Below are 26707 nucleotides of genomic sequence, written 5' to 3'. Positions count from 1 at the left end.
TGTTTGCTTAGTAAATTATACTATTAATCCCAAAGTCATTACAGTTAATATTCCAGATCTGATGTCTGTAATGTTTAGATCGTCGATCCAAATTCCATTGTTGAAGGTCAAACTAAAAGCTTTGCACTGTTTCACACAAAAAGAAAAGATGGTCCAGCAGGTCTTCAGTTCCAGTCAGTTACCGACGTCCATTTGGAATCTCTGTTTTAAAAACTCCTTAGTTGGATAAATCTTGTTAGTAATTTTCAGTTGGAGTTCTTTCGTCTTTGGTGAGATTGGAAATGTTAAATATTTACATCTAATCTTTTGTATTTCCTCCTTTCCAAAATCTTTAAGACTATAATCTGTTTTAGGTGAATTTTTAAGACAATTATTAATTAACTGTAATGACTTTGGTATTAATAATATAATTTTACTAAGCAAACATTATATTCACAAATGTTGTTTTTTAAGACAAAACCAAACATTAATCACTGGAGAAATGAGTTTAAACTTAATAATAAATCTCTCCCATTGACTGAATCCAATAATGTTTTAAAAGTAGTTTCTTTTATTGACCAATTTGATTTGTAAATGTTTGGTTGTTTTATATTTTCTTGTCTTTACAATTTGTAAATAATATTCAATAAGCCCCTTATGTTCTTGTATTTTCCCGTATGCAGCATTTCAGGATTTGTACAGGATCTGTTTTGTTTGGATTTGATTCATAAATAAATTATTTTATTTTTTAAGGAGATGCCGTTGTCTCCTTCAGGGAGGTGGTGGCGTCATGGTTTGGACGTGATTTAAGAGGTTTTAATTTGTCATCTGATGGTTAATAATCACATTATTCCCTTTGATCGGTTTGGGTGTACAGAGTCAGTCTGCAGACGAGTGTCAGGAGGTGATTTTCAGGACTTTCTGTAATTTGTAGGTTTTTGAGTGATGTCTTTAAAGCGTTCTTCTGTCCCCCAATGGAACGCTTGCCCTGACACAGTTCTCCATACAGCAGCTGTTTTGGCAGTCGACTCTATGGCATTCTGATGACATGGCCAGTCCATCTGACTTGCGTCTCTGCAGATGCTGGGGAGGCCAGCTCGCTCAAGGACCTCTGTGTCTGGGACGCTGTCCTGCCACCTGATGTAGAGGAGGCAGTGGAGGCAGCTCATGTGGAAATGGTTGAGCTGTTTGGCATGTCTGCTGTAGACAGTCCAGGTCTCACTGGCGTAGAGAAGGGTAGTTAGAACCACTGCACGGTAGACCTTCAGCTTGGTGGTAAGGCTAAGTCTTGTCCTTTCCCAGGCATTCTCATGGAGCCTCCCAAAGGTGGCACTGGTGCTGATGGTGAGACCGAAGTTGTCACACACTCTCGAGAAGCAGTCCATTACACACTGCATTTTCTGTTGTGTAACTGCATTGAAGGCACAGTCATCAGCAAACAATAGGTCTCTGATGACGTTCTGTGTCACCTTTGTGACAGCTGGAGGCGCCTGAGGTTGAACAGCCCGCTGTCAGTCCTATATCTAAGGCTAATGCCGTCCTGGCAGTCCTGGAAAGTGTCAGTCAGCATGGCGGAGAAAACCATGCTGAACAGTGTAGGGGCAAGAACACAGCCCTGTTTTACGCCGTTGGTGACTGGAAAGGCTGTTGACTCTTCTCCATCGTCCAGAACTTTGACCATCATGCCGTCGTGAAACTGTCGCACGATTGTGATGAACTTGCTGGGGCAGCCAAACTTCTCCATGATTTTCCACATGCCTTCTCTGCTGACCATATTGAAGGCCTTCGTCAGATCGATGAAGGTCACAAAGAGGTCGTTGTGTTGTCCCCTTGGCACTTTTCTTGAAGTTGACGCGCAGCAAATATCATGTCCACAGTACCATGTTTGGCAGGGAATCCACACTGACTTTCTGGGAGGAGGCCCTGCTCAAGGTGTAGTAATAGACGGTTGAGCAGAATGCGAGCCAGAATTTTCCCTGCAATGGACAGAAGGAGATGCCTCTATGGTTGTCACACTGCTGGTGGTTGCCTTTCCTCTTGTAGGTGTGGACGATACTAGCGTCCTTCAACTGTTGGGGGACCACACCTGCGCTCCACAATGACTGGAAGAATTTGGTCAGTCTTTGCAACAGTACTGGGCCACCTGCCTTGTAAATCTCAGCAGGAATAGCGTCTAATCCTGGTGCTTTGCCACAGGAGAGCTGTTAGATGGCCTGTCTGCCTTCATCTTCTGTGGGGGCAGTGTCGAGGTCTTCGTTGATCTCCACTTGAGGTTGGCGAGCAATGGCCTCTTCGTTGATTGCAGCAGGGTGGTTGAGGACCTGGTTGAAATGTTCAGCCCATCTCTCCAATATCTGATTCTTCTCTGTCAGCAGTTGGGTCCCATCTGCACTGAGGAGGGGAGAGGAGCCAGAGGACTGAGGTCCGTAGACAGTCTTCAGCGAGTCGTAGAAACGCTTAATGTTATGACTGTCTGCATAGCCCTGGATTTCATTGGCCTTCTTGCTGAATCAGGCATCTTGTATCTTACATATCTTCTTCTGGACCCTTTGCCTGGCATTAGTGAAAGCGGCTTTCTTCGCTTGTGAGGAGGGGTCATTTTGGTGGGCTCTGAACAGGAGATGTTCGAGAGCCGTGGAGTAGACAATATCTCTGAATGCAGCCCACTGGTCCTCAATGCTGTCCTGGTCATTCACATTCAGCGTGTCAGGCAACTGGTCATCCAAGTCACTGGAGAGTTGGTCAGCGACCTTCTTCAACTTCATGACAATGAGTCTCTTTGCAGCCGTCTGACCCTGGGGTCTTCTTGCTGGTTGGATGCGGAGTTTGCACTTGGATACAATGAGCCGATGGTCAGTCCAGCACTCAGCGCCGCACATAGACTTGGTCACCCGCACGTCCTGCCAATCCCTCTTCCTGGTGATGACATAATCAATCAAATGCCAGTGCCGGAGTGCGGGTGCATCCAGGATGTCTTGTTGCGGGTAGGGAGGCGGAACAGGGTGTTGGTGATGACAAGGTCATGTGCAGCACAGATTTTGAGGAGCAGCAAGCCGTTGCTGTACACTTGCCAATACCGTGTCCTCCAATGGCTCCGTCCCAGGTCTGATGGTCGACCCCTACTCTGGCATTGAAGTCCCCGAGGATAAAAAGCTTCTTGGACTGTGGACTTGCTGCAATAATAACTTCAAGTTCTTCGTAGAACCTGTCCTCGACGTCTTCAGGATTTGTCATAGTGGGGGCATATGCACTAATCAGAATCCCATTCTTCTTTCCCCCCAGTTGTCAGGGCGGGCGGGGGCCCGTCTACCATGGTGGCTGGACCCGCAATGCAAACTCCCGGACTAAGCTTAGGTGTAGGAGAAAACATGGTCTTTATTCCAGGTTCTGGTTCGGTACACATGTGATTGAGCAGCAGAGCAGAGGTACAATCAGGATCAGGCAAAAACGCAATCATGGTTGAGCAGGGATCAGAGGCATGAGCAAACACAGACATCCGGGACAAGGCAAAAGGCATGGTCAAGGAAAACAGAGCAGAGGTACGATACACGGCGAAGCAAAACTCAGAACTGTCAAAGGCGCTGGAATGTGTACGAGACAACAAACTGGCAGTGAACTGTGAGACTGTGATGGTTTAAATAAGGAGCAAACAAATTAGGGTGATGTGAAGCAGGTGCGTGGAAGTCTCTGGAAGGGGGCATGACTGGGGGAGCCAAAGGTGGTGCAGAGTACAAGATAGTGAAGGAAGGAAAGCACAGAGTGGAGTGAAGTAACAGACAAAGACACGTGAGCTGGAACAAGAGTGGGAGTGAATGAAAACACAAAGCAAAAATAAACAAGGTGGGAAACAAAGACATGGGGCAGGTGCAGGACGTGGAGTGAAAATAAGTAACTGGGCGTGAGACAAGGAACGAAGACATGATGGGAGGTGCGAAGTGGAAACAAATGGCAAAAACAGAACAGAGCAAAATTGGAAATCATGGTCAGAATATCATACAATAACAGGCACCAAAATCAAACATGAGCAAGAGTACAAAAGCAACTAGAACTGATCAGGAAATCAATACAAAAGCAGAATTAAACAGGAACAGACTAATAAACAGAAATCAGAATATCAGTATATCAGAAAACAGATAAAAGCTAAATGATAAACAATGAAAACACAAACCGGCTGAACAAAACTAGAACAGAACAATGGCTAAAATATGGAAAGTAACAAAGTGATAAGAAAAACATAACAGAATAACTCATGATGAAAATAATTACTGACAAATCCAAGCTGAAGTAGACGGAAAACCACAAAAAGGGGAAAACAAGGGCTCAGCACCCTGATGTGGCCAAATCCCTGACACCAGTGGGAGCTGAAGAGTCATCAGATGGTCATTGATGCCCACTGGAAGTTTGGTAAGTTTACTTGCAAGGTGGGACTTGATGGCAAAGCCATCTCCTGCCTCACGCCATTCGGCACTGCTATGACCGCTCCAGAAGAAATGAAGTAACCACCTTGTTCTGTAAGCTGACCCTTGTCGCTAGCATGTCTCACTGAGTGCCGCTATGTCCACATTGTAGCTGCTTTGATGTTATCCAGCAGGGTTCGCACATTCCAAGTGCCAAGGTTGAGTACCTTCAAGTTCTTCTTTGTTAAGTTTCGACCACTGAGTGGGATCTCCGCCAGCTGCGGCATGCTGACCGGGGTGAGTATGAAGCAGACTATGTTTGAGGCACCTTTTCAAGCTCCTTCCTCCATGGAGGTGAGCAGAGCGATCTAAACAGGGCTGCTCAGTCACCCAAGGGGCTGCCCAGTCACCCAGGGGGCTGCCGAACTCCACTGCTGCTTCGGTCCAGTAGAGAGCGTCCCTATGCCCTGCGCCACCTGTGTGCAGGTTTGTGACTACAGCTCCCAGTGTATGCACACCTACTGCTTTGCCACTTGCTCGTTGCCACAGGACTTGGGAGTGTGTGTGATACAGTAGTGTCATAGTGTGGAGTCATGACTAGCGCGTGACTTGGATTTAAGTGAGGGAGTCATCAGACAGTTGTCAGCCTCACTCTCTCATTTCGTTCCATCTATGTCCAGTGGCAAGACATAGTCAAGATGGCTGGAGATGGCTCAGGATGCAGTGGATGGTCAACAGTGTCCTTTGTGTCTCACTCTGCCCTGTTCATGCTCCACAGCGCTTTGCTGGGTCTGCCTTCCTGCCAGTTGAGCCATCTGCTGGTTTCCTCTGCGCAGTCTGCCGGATCCAGTCTTCACATGTAAGGATAGACAAGCCCGAATTCACTGAGGGTTTTAAACCTGTCAGCTACCCTCCACCTGGTTTAGCCAGCCAGTCGAAACTGTTGCCTGAGGTGTGGCCGTTGTTGCATGCTAACAGCTACATGGAGCCACAGGTGAAAGCTGGGTGCATGGCGAGGACCAAGGTGGGTGAACTACTCTGAAGAGCACGGCGTCCTCCCCCCCATCAGAGGTACTACCTCTACCATACACCCCACACACCCCAACAGTACTATAACAGTACTGAAATTGCGGATTAATTTACTATAGAAATTGGCAAAACCCAGGAATCTCTGTACCTCCTTCCGTGAGGAGGGAACAGTCCAGTCACGCACTGTGGCAACCTTACCACGGTCCTTCTTAATCTCCCCCTCCGCAATTACAAACCCCAAAAACAAAACAGTCAGTTTATGGAATTCACATTTCTCTGCCTTAACAAACAAGTTGTGGCATGACAAGGTCTGAAGTACAGTGCGCACATGTTCGGTGTGGGTTTTTGGGTCGGGAGGGAAAATCAAAATATCATCAAGGTAAATGAAAACAAATTTGTTTAGAAATTCACACAGCACGTCATGAACCAAGTTTTGGAACACTACAGGAGCATCGGTGAGGCCAAGTGGCATGATTAATATCATAATGACCAGTAGGTGTTTTGAAAGCTGTTTTCCACTCATCTCCTTCTCTTATCCGGACTAAATGGTATGCGTTGCGGAGATCAAGTTTAGTGAAAATTTTAGCTTCTTCCAACAGCTCAAAAGCAGAGGAGATGAGAGGTAGTAGATACGATTCTTAACAGTGACCTAATTAAGCCCACGATAATCAATACAAGGGCGGAGCGATTTGTCCTTTTTCTCGATGAAAAAAACCTGCCCCTGCGGGTGAAGAATGATGAATCACCCAGCAGCGAGGGACTCCTGTACATATTCATTCATGGTGCTGCTTTCAGGGGCAGACAATAAAAAGAGCTTTCCATGAGGTGGGCTTGCCAGGGAGAAGCTTGATAGCGCAATCATATTTTCAGTGGGGCGCTAATGATTTAGCCTTTTTTGCTAAATACCAGTGCTAAGTCATGATAACACGATGGAACCCCTACGAGATCCGGGTTAGACTCCGGCTGGGAATGCACTGGTTCAGACAGACATGATTTCTTGCAGGCAGAACCCCAAGAAGCAATCTTTCCCTTGACCAATCAAAATTAGGGCTGTGCTGTTGTAACCAGGGTGCCCCAGGATCAGCAGATGAGTCATATTGTCAAATACATGAAAACTAATAGATTCGGATTGGTTTTCTGCCACAATTAAGGAAATTGACTGAGTACTGTGAGAAATACAACCTAATTCATGGCCATCATCCACGCGCACCACCGGAGGGCGCGAGAGTTTTAACAACTTCAGGGCAGAGACCTGGCCAGAGAAGACAAAATCTCAGAGGACAATTTAGCTGGAATTACATTTTGTGCAGAGGATGGAGTAATGGAATTAAGACTCACCCGTATGTCAGATTTTGGCTGCACGGTGGCACCCCTGGCTTGACAATTGGTTATCATGTGACCAGAATGTCCACAGTAAAAACAAAGTCAACCTTCTCAGCGTCACTGCTTCTCGGCAGAAGAAAGACGAGAGCAACTCAGTCGCATGGACTCCTCTGGTCCGAAGTGTGGAGAATCTGCGCTCATATGGCTGGAGGAGGATGTGCAGACGGGCGGTGTCGCGGAGCGTCAGTCAGGCAGCCAGGCCGCATGGTGAGGGCGGTCCTGCACGTCAGTTGGTTTGTATGGCGAGAGCGATCAGCTGATCCAGGTCATCGGGCAGGTCAACAGCTACCAGCTGATCCTGGATATTTTCAGAGAGCCCCTGAAAAAACACGTCATGGAGAGCAGCGGGATTCCAATCACTCCTGGCTGCCAGAATGCGGAAGTCCACAGCATAGTCAGTGACTTGGTGTCCACCCTGCCTCAGCCTCATTAGGGATTGAGCTGCTTTTCGCCCCGGAGAGGTGTGTTGGAAGACCAATTGCAGGGCTTATGTATATAAATGCCGGCAGAGAGGCACATGTGGCAGATTGGCGACCCCACTCAGCTGTTGTCCATGCCAAAGCACAACCAGTTAGGTGAGTGATGACGTAAGCTATCTTCACCCTGTTGGATGGGAACTTCCATGACATTAGTTCAAAATTCAACTCAAACTGAGTAAGAAACGGTCTGACGTCTCCGGACTCGCCTGAGAAGCATTCAGGCGGCGACAGCAGATTGCAGTAGTCTGGTTCGGGTATGGTAGCCAGTGTGGTTGCTGACAGCCCCGGTGGAGACACACTGATGCTGCCGGTGACCGGAACAGTAGAAGCCTGGTGATCAAGGCCAGACAGTAATTATCCCATCTGGGTGCTCACCGACTCCATGAATGAGTCCTGGCATTTAGCGAGGTCCCTAAAGCCGGAAGAGAGAGCAATGAGATGGTCTTGCTGCTGTGCGAGCTGCTTACTGTGGTGTTGTACCGGCAGGTGGAACGGGCTAAAGCCAGCTGTGTCCATTGTTGGCCAGTTTGTACTATCAGGCTGGATGGTCAGGAATGGCAGGACACAAATGCACGGCTCATACAAACAGCTCTGGTTTTTCAAAGACTTTATGATTGTGGTTGTGGTGTACACGAGTAAGCAGTCCAGAAAAGGCAACAGTACAAAAATCATCAGGCAAAAGGCGTGTTCAAAGCAACAGGCTGGGGGTCAGGAACACACAAGGTGGCAGGCAGGACTGTGGAACGCAGGTACAGAGCTGGAATGAAGGCACAAGGCACGACAAACTGACAGGGACAACCCACTGAGTGAGCTTATATAACCCAGGTGGCAATCAGAAAATCAGGAACAGGTGTACATGGAAAGTACCAGAACAAGGGCGTGGCCAGAGAGAGGGAGGGGGAGAGAAAGAGAGAGAGAGAGAGAGAGAGAGAGAGAGAGAGAAGAGTAACAGAGATAGACAGACCCAAGCAGAAAAACCCAGCAAGAGATTAAACAAACCAGAACCAATGAAATACACAAAATAACTAACAGAACAAAATAAAACAGACAACCAAACCCAAAACTCAACTCCTGATAATTTGTTTTCCTTTTGTGTGTGTAACAATGTAAGAATTGCCTGTTGTGTGCTGGTGTGCAGCCAGCGTTCCGTTCTCCACTTCCATGCTCCCCAGCACACAGCTCCCCGGCACATTCTCCAGAATGGACGCTGCCAGACATCACTGTGGTTATCATCTACTTCGTCGGTCGTCATGGGGGTTGGACTCTGGGTGAGACCCGGCAGAGCTCTGCACTTTACACACAGTTATTTTGTGGACGTGGAGACGGACATAATGTTCAGGAAATGATTCAGTCATCAATGCTGAGATCATTTTCACATCTTAGAAAAAAAAAATCACTGACGTCACTTTTGGTTGAGTTGGTTTTTATTTAAAGAGGAGTCTATCACACTGTTTGCAGTAAAACCTAAAAGACACAAATACAAATGAAACAATCACTCAATAACCAAAAAAAAAAAAAAAAAAAACCCAACCACAAGTGTGGGACAGTGCTGCACCGGTTATTCACCTCTGCCTCACTGCAACAAGGTCATGGGTTTGATTCCGGGCTTGTAACTTTGTGGTTTGCTGTTCATCCTGCCTTGTTTTGATTGTTTTCTTCAAGTGTAACTCAACACAGACTTGGACTACAGCAGAGATTTAAATACAGATGTCCCATAAATCCTCATCAGTACACATGTGCTCCAAGTGCACTGCGGGGGTACATTTTTTTTGTTTTCTGCATTATGACACTTGTTGAGCTGACATTTAGTGTATTTGTCATAATTCACTTCTTTTGATTAAATACTGTGCCCTACATAATAATTTTCTTATGGGGTCCAAAAGGACCCCAGTGCAATCTAAGGTAGCTCAGCCTCAAAGACAAAATTTTGAGCTTTGTGTCAGTTTTTCATAATTACTGCAGTGTTTTCATTCAGGATGTTTGCATTAGAGCCGCTGCAGCAGGACAGAAGGTACTGAATTTCTACTGTAAAGTTGTGTTTGAAAAAGAGAATTTTCAAAGTGACATGTGCTTTGTCAGCCACATAGTCAAATGTCTTTTTTGAAAATAGCTGCAAAGTGACATGATCTTGTTATATTCCAGATATCTGTACAACCTCAATTCCAGTGAAGTTGGGACGTTGTGTAAAATGTAAATAAAAACAGAATACAATGATTTGCAAATCCTCTTCAACCTATATCCAATTGAATACACCACAAAGACAAGATAATTAATGTTCAAACTGATAAACTTTATTGTTTTTTGTGCAAATATTTGCTCATTTTGAATTAGATGCCTGCAACACGTTTCAAAAAAGCTGGGACAGTGGTATGTTTACCACTGTGTTACATCACCTTTCCTTCTAACAACACTCAATAAGTGTTTGGGAACTGAGGACACTAATTGTGAGTGTCATGATTGGGTAGAAAAGGAGCATCCCCAAAAGCCTCAGCTGTTCACAAGCAAAGATGGGGCGAGGATCACCACTTTGTGAACAACTGCATGAAAAAATAGTCCAACAGTTTAAGAACATGTTTCACCAATGTTCAGTTGCAAAGAATTTAGGGATTCCAGAGAATCTGGAGAACTTTCTACACGGAAGCAGCAAGACGGAAAACCAACACTGAATGACCGTGATCTTCGATCCCTCAGGCGGCACTACATTAAAAACCGACATCATTGTGTAAAGGATCTTACCGTGTAGGCTCAGGAACACTTCAGAAAACCATTGTCAGTTAACAGTTCGTTGCTACAAGTGCAAGTTAAAACTCTACCATGCAAAGCGAAAGTCATACATCAACAACATCCAGAAACGCCGCCGCCTTCTCTGGGCCCGAGCTCATTTGAAATGGACAAACGCAAAGTGGAAAAGTGTGCTGTGGTCTGATGAGTCTACATTTCAAATTGTTTTAGAAAATCATTGACGTCGTGTCCTCTGGACAAAAGAGGGAAAAGACCATCCAGATTGCTAACAGGGCACAGTTCAAAAGACAGCATCTGTGATGGTATGGGGGTGTGTTAGTACCCATGGCATGGACACCTTACACATATGTGATGGTATGGGGGTGTGTTAGTGCCCATGGCATGGACAACTTACACATCTGTGCTGGCACCATCAATGCTGAAAGGTACATCCAAGTTTTGGAGCAACACATGCTGCCATCCAAGCAACGTCTTTTTCAGGGACATTCCTGCTTATTTCAGCAAGACAATGCCAAGCCACATTCTGCACGTGTTACAACAGCGTGGCTTCATAGTAAAAGACTGCGGGTACTAGACTGCAGTCCATACCTGTCGCCCACATGAAAATGTGTGGTGCATTATGAACGCAAATACGACAACAAAGACCCTGGACTGGTTGAACAACTGAAGTCATATATCAAACAAGAATGGGAAAGAATTCCACCTACAAAGCTTCAACATTAGTGTCCCAGTTCCCAAACGCTTATTGAGTGTGTTTAGAAGGAAAGGTGATGTAACACCAGTGGTAAACATACCACTGTCCCAGCTTTTTTGAAATGTGTTGCAGGCATCCATTTCAAAATGAGCAAATATTTGGCACAAAAACAATAAAGTTTATCAGTTTTGAACATTAAATATCTTGTCTTTGTGGTGTATTCAATTGAGTAGAAGTTGAAGAGGATTTGCAAATCATTGTATTCTGTTTTTATTACATTTTACACAATGTCCCAACTTCACTGGAATTGGGGGTTGTAGAATTACCTAAAAATCTTAACAGTATTAAAGACATTAAGTACTGGGGGAGTCTACACTTGATTCTACTTCTCTGTAATCCCAAAGTCCAGAATTAAAGTCTTTCCACTGTGTGTGTATGAAAACGTGAGTTTTGGTATTCACTGAAGCATTGTGTTCTTCTCGTGTGTGTCTTCAGTCATCGCTGCGCGTGAATCGCAATACTGTCAGTGGATACTTCCTGGCTGGTCGTTCCATGAGCTGGTGGCCTGTGAGTACTGCAGTTGTATGTAGTTAATGTGATGATGTTTAGTATTTTCTCATTACATCCTATGTCACTATTTGTTAATGTCAGTATGGGTCGTTGTGTCCTGTTACACCGAGTGTACAGTTCTAAGAGTGCCTGAGTTCTCACACTTTCGTTGGTGTAGGAATTTAAATTGAAATGAAGAACATTCAGTTCAATTTGGGGACTTGTTCACAAGTGGGGGTAAATTAGAGTGTACAGTCGATAGACGGACTGGAACCGTGTCTGATGATTTGCAGATGATGTACTGGACCGTTGTGGTGAAGAAAGAGCTGATTCAGAAGATGAGGCTCTCAGTTTTCCAGTCAATTTACGCTCCTATTCTAATTTATAGGGAAGTGTGGGATTGAGCTGCTCGGTCTTCTGTCACCTCGAACCCGACCCAGATATGCGGCAGAAAATGAATAAATGAATGAAGTCAGCTTTGTACACTTCCACCTAAAATAAGCATATTGTCTTGAATAATTTTCAAATATCTCATTTGTGTCCAGATTGGAGCCTCTCTGGTGGCCAGTAATGTTGGCAGTAGTCTGTTATTCGGACTGGCCGGAACAGGAGCAGCAGGGGGCATCGCAGGTGGCAGGATTTGAATGGAACGTAAGAAAACTGTGTGCGTGTGTTTGTTTGTGGTTTATGTTTTTGAGATGTCTACGTAACACATTGGATGTTATTTACTGAATTCCAAAAGAGAACAAAAAAAAAAAAAGAAGAAAAATCACATTTTGTTGAATGTTCTTTTATTTTGGTGAGACTCACTGTCACCCCAGTTTCCTGCTTATAGCTGACAGAAGCACCTGGTGTAGTCTGTCAGAACAATAAGCCTATCTGCTTCATGAATCGAGGGTGTTGTGTGTTTCAGAGTTGATCTTCTGTTTATCATGGTTGTAATTAGTTATTTGGGTTACTGGTGCCTTTCTTCTCTGACATGGCCACTGGTCATGTTTTTCTGTTAACTAAAGTAATGGCGGTGTGTGTCTAAATCTCAGTAGTGCATCAGTTATACTCAAACAAGCCTGTCGACCATCAACTACCACGCCATTTCCAAAGTAACTTAGATCATGTTCTTTCCCATTTTGAAGCCTGGTATAAACTTGTAAAAATTTCAGAAGATCCTCCCGACCATGTCTATGATTAATTGCACTGAGTTCTTGCCAGATGATGGGCTGATTAGATTTTTAATGAGCAAATCAGGTCCCTTAGTCATGCTACACATCAGAGCAACCGCCAGACCGTGGAACCACCCTGGGACCAAGATAGCTACCAGCCAAATGGGTCACAGCTGGTCCATCACACAGTGTGTCATGAGACACAGATGCGTGGCTCAGAAAATGGATGGACACAAATGCAGACTCACTGACAAAGGTGTAGGAGTGATCAAAAGGCTTTATCTGGAAATTAGGCAGAGGTTCGGTACACAGACTGGCAGTCAGCGATGCGGCGCTGACAGACAAGCATGAGGCAGAGGTGTGGTCCAAAAAATGAGCAAAGTTCAAAAACAATGAGAGACAAAGTACAAAAGGCTGTGACAAAAGCAAGGTCCAAAAAACAAAATGAGGTTAATCACGGCTAAATTGAAGAACATTGACTGTGATTCAAAGGCTGGAACGAGGGCTGAAGCACAAGGAACTGGCAGTGACAAACAGAACACAACAGGCTAAAATACACAGCGGGCAGTCGAGCGCAATGTGAGACAGGTGCGGAGAGTGGTCAGGAAGGGGGCGTGGCCGAACAAGACAAAGACAAGGAAAGACAAGAGCGTCAGTGACAGACAGGAACGGAGGTAAGAATCATCCGTGACAGGAACAACATCCAAACCCAACAATGAACAAAATAAACATACTTAAACCAAAGAAAGGAACAAAGAATCAAACTAGGAAAACCAAGAAAAGAGTAGAAAAGAGATCAATGACTAAAGTTTAACAAACAGATAATCAAGGTGGTTCATGGGTGTGTGCGTGTGTGTGTGTGTGTGCGTGCGTGTGTGCAGACTGCAATGGTACCAAACGTATGGAACAAAATTTGCACTGGAACCAAGCTGCACTCTAAATGCAATGCAACACAAATGGGATGAATTAATCCATGTCATGTGACATACAAAGCACCAATCAAATGACAAGAATCCACTCAGCCGTTATATAATATCCTTTATCAAGTGACAAAGTTTGATCTGGATCTGATCCAGATTACAGATTTTGTGGCCATTTAAATTTAACATTGAAAACCCCATTTAATGTATATTTTATATTATATCTCAATCAAATGTGCCTCAGTCACTCTCATATTTCTGTTCTGGATTTACCTACACCCCCAAAACTGGATGGAGGTTCCAATTTTGTGCCTGTTTGTCTTCCAATTATCAGTCAGAAACCAAGTGACAAAAAGCAGCGACAAGGTATGCACAGCAGAATAACCAATGTTCTGTGAAAATGATCTGTAAAAGAATTAAGAAAGTGAAAAAGGTGAAGAAAAAACAAACAAACATCCTGACAACACCAAAAAAAAAAAAAACTGATTCAAGTGCATGAAAAAATACATCCTCCTGACATTTGATCACATCTAATTTATCTTATGAAAAGTCACTTCTAACAGGACTTTGAAAGTTTAAAATTTTGTGGAATTGGAAACTAGTGTTAGCGGAGGTTTGCGTTCTACAAGCACAATGGTCTAGTTTGTATTTGCTTTTCAAAGAAGTAATTCTTCCAGACTGTGTGTCTCTGCAGGCAGCCTGGGTGCTGGTGGCTCTGGGATGGATCTTTGTTCCAGTCTACATCGCTGCTGGTGTGGTGACCATGCCGGAATACCTTGGCAAACGCTTTGGAGGCCAGCGAATACGCATATATATGTCCATTATGTCACTCATCCTCTATATTTTTTGTCAGAATATCTGTAAGAATCAAACACACACACACACACACACACACACACACACACACACACACACACACACACACACCACACACACACACACACACACACACACACACACACACACATACATTTTTGTGTTCAAAGCCACCTCATATTCAGGGACCCGAGGGCCAAAAAGGATCTTATCTAGTTTTCAGTCTGACACCATTTCTTATTACTTGCAGACCTTCATATATCTTGAGGGATATCACTTAAGCTGCTCTGACTCCTGACTGAGTTTGGCTCCATCTCATGCCATCACAGGTTGAGCTTTAACTTGGTGCACCTTCTCCGCTTGCTCCTCCCAAGCTGTCGCACCACGTAGCAAATTTTTTTTTTTTCTCCGGAGCTCCATGGAGCAGACAGAAAATGTATAGAAGCCCTGAAATGCTCAAATCACTCACTAGGTGCTGATAAAAGCTGCTCAAATTTGGAGCAAAATCTTGAGATTTTTACCTCCGCCAAGGAGGTTATGTTTTCGGTCGCGTTTGTTTGTTTGTCTGTCTGTCTGTTTGTCAGCAGGATAACTCAAAAGGTTTTGAACGGATTATGATGAAATTTTGTGGAGTGGTTGGAAATGACAAGAGGAACAAGTGATTAAATTTTAGTGGTGATCTGGATCACGATCCGGATCCAGGAATTTTTTAAAGGATTCTTCACCACTGCGGGATAAGGGGGAATTTTGACATTCTAGTTTCTAACTCCACAAAACAAGGCAGAAAGGCTTGAAAAAAATTAGGGTGTAACATAGTCAAATGTTCTATCAAACAACAAAGTTTGGTGATGATCGGATCCGGATTCCAGATCTGGTGATCCAGAATATGCAAAATATAGGGAAAATAGAAAATGTGTCAGTGTGAGGTGACAAATGAAGCTAGAGATGCACAACTAACACCAAATTGTAGCTGAATCTGTACTGATTCAGTAAGGTGTCATCAGGTTTGATGTAGCTTCAAATGTTATGGAGCTAGATCCAGAAGAAAACCGCCATTACCGAAAAATCGTTTTTATACAATAACTTTTGAACTAATAAAGACATAAAAGTGATTCCAAGTTCTAGTGGTATGTTTTCATGGTCAAGGATGTCAAATATAAAGGAAAGAAAAGTGTATGTATCATAGTTTTGGTTGTAACACTGAATTGTTGAATAGATCACTGTGCCAAGGAGGGAATCTCTTTAGGGTCAGTGACCCTATGGCCTTGTTAGTAAACAATGTCAAATACAACACACTGCAAAGAGGAAATCCCTCATGACAAACTATACAGGGCTGGGGAGCACAATGAATTTATTAGATGAAGGACTATCATTTGGCATTATTATATTTTAGTGGCAATGAATATCACTCTCTAGATTACTTCACTTAGCAAAAGCAAAGTGATGAGTCAGCAGTATACTCAGCAGTGGTTAAGTTCTGGTTCAGTGCACATCACTGAACAAAGTACACAAAGTGCAAAACCCACTCCCAGTGTTATGTGTCGGACGCAGCCCGGAGAACCGACCAGCGTTTGAAGGACCCAGTATAAAATAAGCAGAGCACGGTACAAAGGATAACAGAGTTTAATGAACATAACAGTGCTGTGAAAAAATATAAAAGTGCGCGGTCTGGCGTGGTGGTTTTGCGGTGCGCTCCCAGCAGCGCCAACGGTCCGGAGCCAGAACCAACCCGGACCCAAGGACCCCGCCGACACCCCCCAGGTGGCCGCGACAAACCGAGTCTGTGAAAGAAGGAATCATTATGTGAGTCCACACTCAACACACAGAGAGAACGCTCAAAGGTGCACAAACAGCAAACACTTCCTGGCTTAATTACTAATCAGCTTCCCACCCTGCAGGCATGGAACATCCAGTTCACAAAACTCCACTGCAGAGGAAGCTGATTACACGACCAACTCAATATAATAAGGTGTGAGGGACACCACATTTACTGACTGTATAAATGTTAGTCACAAAATCTAACGTACCTCAGGAAGTGTGCTGACGAGCGTGAGACCTCACCCCCTCCTCTTTCACAGACCATGCATTAAACCTGGACGTTCTCTGCATCCACTGATGATGAGATGGCTCCCGAGACGACGATCTCACCCGTCTGGTCACAAGGTTGAGTCTCTGGCAAATACACACTGTGTACTCCAGTCTTAAATGACACCATGTTCCAATCCATGTAGATGCACCACAGCTGTGAGTCCTGACGAGCCGCAGGTGATCAGCCTCAGGTGATTAGGGTGAGGTCCTGATAAACTCAGCTACACAGCCACTCAGTCCCAAATGCAAGCCACCTGGAAGGAAAAACAAAAGACAGGACAGAAAACAGAAACAAAAGGCAGCCAGGCCCCCCCAGCCACACAACAGTACCCCACCCTCACGGGAAGCCTCCCGGCGACCACACAAACCTGGCCCAGGAGAAACACCCCCCTTCAGGGACCATGGCTGGAAACCGTATCCGCATTCATCTACCAACAGAATCTTCATCTAACAGAACGGTTGATGTCTTCTCCTCTGGCTGCATCTTTGCCCTTGTTTCTATCAGTCAATTAGCACAGGTGTGGCCAGGAGTTCTTGAACCTGTGCGGTCAGCCTTTGTCCAACCATGTTCACAGTCTGATTAGTCATAAAACAAAAAAGACAAACACAAACAACCAAAACACCCCCCCCTCCCCAGGGGACCGTCCCATCAAACCCCGGGAAGAGGAGAAAAGAAAAACACAACCCAAACTTAAGCTTACAAATAAAAATGCTAACACCCCCCCCCCTCCCCAGAGGACCGTTCCATCAAACCCCGGGAAGGGGAGAAAAGAAAAACAACCCAAACTTAAGCTAACAAATAAAAACACTAACACCCCCCCCCTCCCCAGAGGACCATTCCATCAACCCCAGGAGACGCCTCCCCTCATGACCAACGGACCCAGCCCCGGCCATCTATGGCTAGATGGACCCACAGCCCTTTCCCCCCCAGAGGACACCACAGTCAAACCCTGAGGGCGGAAACTGGGGGGGAAAACAAAAGGAGAAAAAAAAAACATACAAACAAAACAACCCCAACCCCACCCCCTTGGTGCAGTGGAAACTGGAAGCACGTCCAGTGTCACCAACCGTGACTATACCCCAGAAGCCAACCGGGAGGAGTGGAACAGCGGTTATGGCAGACGGCACAAACGGCGCCACTCCTCCGACTTCCAAACCAGCCACCAGCTGCAGGTATATCCCACTGCCCCAAACCTCAGCCACGCCGATGGCAGACGGCTCAAAGGCGCGCTGAAGCCGGACAGGGAATCAACCAACAAAACCCCCCCCCCCCCCCCAGGTGCAGAGGTTACCTGGGAAACGCCCAGCATAACCAAACTGCACCACTCCAGCAACGCCGACACTACGGCTCACACGGCTAGAGCCAGAGGAGAAGAGAGGGAACAAAAAGAAAATACCCCAAACCCCCCCTCCCCTCCCGGGTGCAGAGGTTACCTGGGAAACGCCCAGCATAACCAAACTGCACCACTCCAGCAACGCCGACTCTACGGCTCACCCGGCTGGAGTCAGAGGAGAAGAGAGGGCATAACAAAAAACAAAACAAAAAAAAAGAAAAAAAGAAAAAACAACCCAATTACCCCCCCATCACCCCCCAGGGGACCGTCCCATCAAACCCTGGGGAGGTGAAACTAAAAGAAATAAAAAGAAAGACTAACAGACTAACATAAAGTTGCTTGGGTCCTTTTTTGTTGCTCCAAACAGGCTGCAGGGTCACAACCCCAGACACTAATAGTGGAAAACAAAAAATAAAATCCCACACAAAAACCAACTCAAAAAACACCCACAACAAACGAACCAACACAAAACTAATCAGTGGTTTATACCGTCAAGCTCAAACAAATCGAACACACCTGTTCCAACTTAAGAGCTTAACGGTAATGTGACTCAGTCACCACAAGAGGGAGCCAGAGTGCTAAAAATGAAAAACCCTCTTTGGTGACAGAGAAAACAAACGAGCTGCTTTTCTGTGCGCAGCTGTGAGCAACACACAACCAAAAATGTGATTCAACTAAATAACACCGGAGCTGACATAACAGACGCAGTAGCTATCATTACCCGGGGAAACGGGGCTACGACTGTAACACAGGAAGCACCGCGACCCGTGCCACAGAGCTCCGCCGTGCGCGTTCACCCATTACAGACCCACTCCTGCAGCTCCCGTTCAAACCTCTTATCCGGTAGAAGTGCGACGCGAAGCCGTCGCCAGTCACACTCCACCACGACCCACGGATAAGGCACAAACACAGGAACACGGCTGCACAAGCGCTCAAATCAGTATTCAGTAATGGGTTCTCCAACGCGCACCATCCGGGCACCCGCAACTGATCCGGATAACTTCTGAACGTCTGCTGCCTTCCCGGCACGTTACCGTCTCTGCTACCGCTGGGTCCGTGATGTTTGGCCAGAGACTACTGTTATGTGTTGGATGCAGCCCGGAGAACCGACCAGCGTTTGAAGGACCCAGTATAAAATAAGCAGAGCACGGTACAAAGGATAACAGAGTTTAATGAACATAACAGTGCTGTGAAAAAATATAAAAGTGCGCGGTCTGGCGTGGTGGTTTTGCGGTGCGCTCCCAGCAGCGCCAACGGTCCGGAGCCAGAACCAACCCGGACCCAAGGACCCCGCCGACACCCCCCAGGTGGCCGCGACAAACCGAGTCTGTGAAAGAAGGAATCATTATGTGAGTCCACACTCAACACACAGAGAGAACGCTCAAAGGTGCACAAACAGCAAACACTTCCTGGCTTAATTACTAATCAGCTTCCCACCCTGCAGGCATGGAACATCCAGTTCACAAAACTCCACTGCAGAGGAAGCTGATTACACGACCAACATACAGCTCAATATAATAAGGTGTGAGGGACACCACATTTACTGACTGTATAAATGTTAGTCACAAAATCTAACGTACCTCAGGAAGTGTGCTGACGAGCGTGAGACCTCACCCCCTCCTCTTTCACAGACCATGCATCAAACCTGGACGTTCTCTGCATCCACTGATGATGAGATGGCTCCTGAGACGACGATCTCACCCGTCTGGTCACAAGGTTGGGTCTCTGGCAAATACACACTGTGTACTCCAGTCTTAAATGCCACCATGTTCCAATCCATGTAGATGCACCACAGCTGTGAGTCCTGACGAGCCGCAGGTGATCAGCCTCAGGTGATCAGGGTGAGGTCCTGATAAACTCAGCTACACAGCCACTCAGTCCCAAATGCAAGCCACCTGGAAGGAAAAACAAAAGACAGGACAGAAAACAGAAACAAAAGGCAGCCAGGCCCCCCCAGCCACACAACACCTAGGTGTTGATGAATCACGCCTAGGATCCAGAAAACCCAGAGGCTGACATCAGCACCTTACTGTCGCATATATTCTGCTTCGGTGCACTTCACTGAATATATAGAAGGTGCACTTCATTATGTAGCACATGCAACACTTAAAAAATAGTTCTATTTCAGAATTTACTGTTATTTATTTAGAGAAGTGTTTCATAAATGTAAAAAAAAATTCATATATTTGCAGTTTAGTTGAATAATAAATTGAATTTTGTCTCTTATTTGTTTTTGTCTATAAGCACATGCAATATCAATATCAGTGCTCAGATGACAGTAGCTTCTGGGAAAGGTGCAAGTTGCAATAAACTGTGATGCCAAGCGCTAAGGATACATGCTATCCAGTCACAGCAGATGAAACGTTCTTTACTACTGAGCAAACATCATTGTTAGACTTTTTTAGGTTCAATGATTCCACGGCGTGTAGATGTTATGGCGTCAGTGACCCCATGGCATTGGTGGAGGTTTGCACTTTCTGAGTGCTTCTAGTATTCATTTGTAAAATAGCTGAGCAAGAGTCTTAATTATGCATCTAGAGACACATTCCTGACAAAAATATCAGGGGATGTAAAGTACCATAATGGGGCGGCATAGCAAAACAATTGTGCATTCTGTGATAAAAGCATCAGATTTGGCACACATTCTAAATTAACTAATGTTTATTTTCAGATATGGAGCCATCCTGGAGTTGACCACTAATGAGCTACAAGTGTCTATAAAGGCGTCAAAATTTATAAATGCTTCAATCATGTTGACAACTATACCACATTATTTGTCGGATCATAACAATTCCTAAAAGGTATAGTTTGGACTATCTATGACTGAATTCCACAGAGTTATGGGGTAAAAAGATGGTGCAAACTATTTCTTTTTAAAATGCTATTAACTCAACCAATAATTTGCATACTTGTTTTTACCAAAATTGGAGCAACTTTAACTTATTAAAAGCTACTTACAAAACCGAAAGCAGTTTGTTAAACTCGGGGAATACTGTTCTTCATATCTGGACATCTGGGCCCAAAATTATTTATTTTATACAATAGTGATTTATGTAAAGTCTCAGATCTGGTTAAAACTGTGCTCTTTGCAGATGACACAAACCTGTTTTGCTCACGGGGAAATCTGCAACAATTATTATCTGATTTAGGAACACAAATGATAAAGTTAAAGAGATGGTTTGATATTAACAAATTATCATTAAATTTGGCTAAAACTAAATTGATGTTATTTGGAAATTATAAAAAAGACATACAAATTCAGTTAAATATACATGGGGTAAACATAGAGCATGTCAAAGAGAATAAGTTTTTAGGTGTCATTATTTGCTCAGTAGTATGACTGAATTTTATGGAGTTATGGGGTAAAAACAGCAACAATGGTGACAAAGGTCAGTTTTAGTTTGTACAGTGGTCAAAAGTTGAACTTGAACTTATTTATTTGGCACACAACTCGTCAATAACAAAAACTGATATACAAGACAATTCCACAGTGATGAGTGACAAAACGTTCCGATCCTCACCTATGGTCATGAGATTTGGCTCACGACCGAAAGAACGAGATCGTGAGTACAAGCGGCCGAGATGAGTTTCCTCCGCAGGGTGGCTGGGCGCTCCCTTAGAGATAGGGTTCTCGGGAGGAGCTCGGAGTCGAGCCGCTGCTCCTCCACATCGAAAGGAGTCAGTTGAGGTGGCTCGGGCAGCTTTTCCGGATGCCCCCTGGACGCCTCGCTGGAGAGGTGTTCCGGGCAGGTCCCATTGGGAGGAGGCCCCGGGGAAGACCCAGGACATGCTGGGAGGGACTACATCTCTCGGCTGGCTTGGGAACGCCTTGGGGTTATCCCCGGAGGAGCTGGGGGAGGTGTGTGTGGATCGGGAGGTCTGGGCAGCTTTGCTTGTGCTGCTGCCCCCGCGACCCGACTCCGGATAAAGCGGAAGAAAATGGATGGATATATATATATATATATGTGTGTGTATATGTGTGTGTGTGTGTGTGTGTGTGTGTGTGTAATTATGTACGAGGTCTGTCCAAAAAGTAACGGACCTTTTTATTTTTTTCAAAAACTATATGGATTTGAATCATGTGACATTGCATCAGCCAAGCTTCGTGCGCATGCGTGAGTTTTTTCAAGCCTGTCGGTTGCGTCATTCGCCTGTGGGCAGGCTTTGAGTGAGCACTGGTCCACCCCCCTCGTCAGATTTTTATTGTCAGGGAAATGGCTGAGAGACTGCCGCTTTGCTCCATGAATTTTTTTTTCTCAGAAACTGTTAGAGAAAGCCAGTTGGAAACCATTCGAAAGATTCAGATGGATTTCGGTGAAGATTCTGTCGGCGTCCCACGGATTAAGGAGTGTTAAAACCTTTTTAAAGACGGCCCACAGCGGCGGAGGGTGCGCGGCGCACCGAGCAGCCATCGACAGGCTGGAACGACCAGATCATTTCTAAACTGAACACTGTGTTGATCCGGGACATCGTGTGACTACCACAGAAATGGCAAGAGAGCTGGACATAGCACTTTTACAGCACATTCCACTGTTACAGGAGATTTTGTAATGAAAGACGTGCGGAGGATTTTGCGCGTCAGCACGGAGCCGCTCATGGCGCGCAACAAAAAAAACACCTCCGTGTTGGAAGTCTCACAGGACATGTTGTGGCATGCCCAGCTGTTACACAATTTCTCGGATACTCACTTGACTGAAAGCCATCGAAAGCCGTCTGAATCTTCTGAATGGTTTCCAACACGGAGGTGTTTTTTAGGAACATTTAGGAATGTTTTATATATATATATATATATATATATATATATATATATATATATATATATATATATATATATATATATATATATATATATATATATATGGGGTGGGCGTTTATAAGCTTTGCTTCTGCTCACTCCCTTTTTGGTCACACGTCACTGTGGAATTGTCTTGTATATCAGTTTTTGTTATTGACGAGTTGTGTGCCAAATAAATAAGTTCAAGTTCAACTTTTGACCCCTGTACAAACTAAAACTGACCTTTGTCACCATTGTTGCTGTTTTTACCCCATAACTCCATAAAATTCAGTCATAGATAGTCCAAACTATACCTTTTTGGAATTGTTATGATCAGACAAATGATGTGGTATTTTCAACATGATTGGAGCATTTGAAAATTTTGACCCCTGTGTAATTCTTTATTGACCCCTGTAGCTCATTAGAGGTCAACTCCAGGATGGCTCCATATCCGAAAATAAACATTAGTTAATTTAGAATATGTGTGTCAAATCTGATGCTTTTATCACAGAATGCACAATTTATATGGAAATTTAAACTAAGCTGCACCATTACCAGTGGAACTGTGATTATTAAATGATAGTTAAAGGTGCTGGAAGGGCAGCTTGCCACAAATATCAATACAAATATCCACAGACCTACACATGTAGCCTTCACACTATTTGAGGCAGGGCCTTCTGTTCAGCTGCCCCTCATATTCGGAACTCCCTCCCTGACCATTAGAGGGCTCCACAAACTGTGGAAGCTTTAAAAAAAAAAAAGCCTCAAGACATACCTGTTTAGACAGGCCTATCACACATCTCAATAATTTGAATCTGTTGCATCTTAGTCTTTTTATTCTATTTTATTATTTTATTTTGGTTTTACTACATACTGGTGACTGTTTTTATCTTAAGATTTAATTTTTTTTATTCTCTTATTTATCTTTGGTTGTATTTTTTTTTCCTGTATCACTTTAAGATTTTTATTAATGAAAGGTGCATTATAAATGAAATTTATTATTATCATGGCATTGTTGAACGTGATGTCATTGAACGTCACGTTACACTCATTTTGTGTAAAACAGTCAGTTCTGTTGATGAATGTTTATTTTCTCTTATGAGTGGAATATTTATCTAATCACATAAATCTGGAAATACCATAACTGTGGAAAACTGAAAGGATGATGTCCTCACCCTGCCTCTGTAACATGTTGTTCACAGTGTAATTTAACAGTCTGATTTAGCATATTATTATTTTTTTCTTTTTGTTGGTGGTGGGACAAAGTGCTAACGTCCTCCAGCTGAAAAACTCAACCCAGAGCAGACAAACACTGAGGGGCTTCTCTGAAAACTCTTTAAAAAAAAACCTTAAAAAAACCCCTTAAGTAACTTCCATCATAACAAATGAACACATTTCCAGACGTCATCTTCCAAAACAAGGGTGTCATGTGGGGAACAGTTTTCATCTGTGATGATAAATCCTCGCAACAGGTCAGATTAAAAGACTTTATTTAATCTGTGAGTCGGCTAAGGTTTTAGCTTTCGTTGCTAAATTGATGAGCTCCACATCTTCTTCTCCATTTTTTGTAGAAGCGATACAGTGCTACATACAGGCCTGGCATACAGGCATACAGCATTTTCACACGGTTTCACTGGATCTGTGAGAATGGAGATTTTTATTGAATGGAACACTTTTTGAAAATGACAAAGAAAAAGATTGTATAGCAGAAGTTTAGTTTCAGTGTGGACAAGGCCTTAAAAACATGGGATTAAATTAAAATAATAAATAATTATTTTCTTGGGGATGCTATGGGGGTGTTATGACAAATACAGGGGGAGCGCTAGCCCCCCTTGGCGCCGCCCATGGTTGAGTTCCTCTTCTAAAAATCGTTGAGGTCTAAGGTTCTAAAACCATTCACTACTTAATTCATTACCACCCTTGAAAAAGTGTCAGCTACCTATTTTATAAACACAACCCAATCTAGAGGCCATGGATCCCCACAGACAACACGCTTGTCTTGATATAAAAACACTTCAATATGAGATTTACGGTTTATGATTTTTAGGCCAAAATGGATTTTGTGGGGCTCCTCGTGTGCAGACGTTTCACACTACACATTGCTCTGTGATGTCAGTTGCTTTGTTGAATCAGGCGGTAATGTTTTTTATGTGTGTGTCCACTTGTTTCTCAGGTAGACATCTACTCAGGAGCTCTGTTTATTCAGGTGTCACTGGGTTGGGATCTGTATCTGTCCACAGGAATACTGCTGGTAATCACCGCCGCTTACACGGTGACAGGTAAGAACACAAACACAGGACGAGACGAGTCTGACGTCTCAGCACAATGTCCCTTACACTCACACACACACACACACACACACACACACACACACACACACACACACACACACACACACACACACACACACACACACACACACACACACACACACACACACACAGAGCTCGTGGTCTCCCTCTCCTGGCCGCTGTTCTCTCTCTGCCAACCTCAGCCGCTGCTCTTTGATCCAGATTTGAAAAAACCCATCAGAAGGCGCTCCTTTGATCTCGTTTCTAATAATGCCAAACACAGATCACCTGAATCGGTTTCCAGCTGATAGCGATACTCAGCTGTGTTTGGAATGACATCATCTTTTTATTTATTTTTACTGTCAGTATTTTGACATGATTTTCTGTCAATTTATGCCACAAATTGCTGCTGAAGCTCTGAAATGATTCATGTGCAGTGAAGACAGTGCTTCCTTCCCCTTCTGAAAGCCCCCTTCACAGATTATCGCCTCGATATCTGAAGCTTTTCTACACCAATCATTTCCACATAAATGTAGCAGTATTTCAGAATAAAATACGGGGGAGCGATCAGAGCGTGATGGCACCGGTGTTCTGTCGAGATGAGCTCCAGTAGTATAAATCAACAGTGTGTCTGTGATTTACTGCTTTTATAAAGACGATGACGTGTTTGGGATTTTATTTATTTATTTATTTATTATTTGTGCATTTTTTTTGTGTTTGTGAAGGCAGCTCCGTTAACTGTTTAGAAATATTGTAGCAATCGTCGGGCTGTGAATTGTTCTGCTGCAATGCATTATGGGAGTTCGGGGTTTGGGTTTTGTTTTATTATTGTTATTGTGGTTCATGTTCGTTTAGCAGTGTTGTTAATGTTATAGTTAATGATTTGTTGTGTTTGTGTAGTTCAAGTAGCGTACTTAGTTTGTTGAAGAGTCATCTCACCATGAGTGATAGGTGCCTTGCTTTTGATGTCTTCTGCCACCATGAACTGAAAGCACAATGAAGAAACTGTGGAGGGCTGAGCTCTTCACAGCAGCCTGACGGTTGCAGACACACAACAGACAGGGACTAACATGTATGATTTTAGAGTTTAGAAATATTATTGATCGTTAAGCTTAATTACTTTACCAGCAAAAAATGTTAGCAGACTGAAAGTTAGCAGAACTAAATGTAGCGGAAGCTAATTAGTCCGCTTTTCAGAGTTAACTAAAAAGATAATCCACTAATGAAAAAGTTATCTTTGCTAATTAGTGGTAAGCAGATTAACAGAACTGTGCCCACCACTGCAAATAAGTCATGTAGATTGTTTAATACCATACATTATTCACTAAAACAAAACAACAACAACAACAACAAAAAATGCTATGTCACTGGATACAGAAAAAGCATTTGACAAAGTGAACTAGGAATCTATATTTGCCACAAGCAAACATTTTGGTTTTAGCAAATCACTTATACATTGCATTAAAGAGGAACTAAGTAACATTTTTACTTTAATTTTACAGTTTGGGAGTAATGATAATGTTAAATGACTTGTTTTGGGGAGAATGGCGGTGGACTCTCTTCCCCACCAGGGGTCATGTAGCAGAAAACCAGCCTTGCAACTTCAGAGACACCAACCTGCTGTCAAGGCTCCAGCAAGCTAGGAGCTACAAGAACAAGACAACGTCAAGCCACTTGTTGGATCTGTTCCTGCAGCAGAGTCCGTTCCGCAATCATTACAGAAAGCATCTTATCCAGCACATGGATCCAGCCGCATCTCGGACAGAAAGAAAAAGGAAACAGAATCAGTCTGCCAGAAAAACTGCACTTAAGATAAAATTCGTCAGCATTAAGCAACAAGAAAAACAGAAGAAATACTAAGGTGATCGCCGGCCACTAGCCCTAAGCTTCACTAACAGACCCAGAATTTAGATAAAGTTGAAGCCATGGCCCGCTTTGTTTACTAATAAAATTAATTCAAAGAGTAAAAATCATAGTAACATACTATGCCAGTATGCTAGCCATACGAAAGGGAAAATAAGTGTGTCTTAAGTCTGGAGATCATTCTAAAGAACAGGGGCATGATAAGAGAA

General features: G+C 44.0%; 1 protein-coding gene and 1 long non-coding RNA gene across 2 annotated transcripts in view; one reads left to right on the top strand and one right to left on the bottom strand.

The window, feature by feature from the left end:
- The window catches only part of slc5a9 (solute carrier family 5 member 9), a 150758-nt gene that overhangs the window by 16488 nt on the left and 107563 nt on the right, over nt 1-26707 (top strand). The window contains exon 5 of the mRNA XM_034180199.1: nt 24518-24623. Within this exon, the coding sequence (XP_034036090.1) occupies nt 24518-24623 (106 nt within the window). The remainder of the gene's footprint in view (nt 1-24517; nt 24624-26707) is intronic.
- LOC117518931 lies at nt 823-26502 on the bottom strand. The gene is made up of 4 exons (XR_004563122.1): nt 26376-26502; nt 18275-18281; nt 16343-16348; nt 823-833 (listed from the first exon to the last, which is right to left on the bottom strand). It is a non-coding gene; the product is annotated as an uncharacterized LOC117518931 (long non-coding RNA).

Source organism: Thalassophryne amazonica, chromosome 10 (genome assembly GCF_902500255.1).
Source record: "Thalassophryne amazonica chromosome 10, fThaAma1.1, whole genome shotgun sequence".
Lineage (NCBI taxonomy): Eukaryota > Metazoa > Chordata > Actinopteri > Batrachoidiformes > Batrachoididae > Thalassophryne > Thalassophryne amazonica.
Note: the sequence above shows the minus strand (reverse complement) of the source record. Positions and strands in the feature narration are given on the sequence as shown.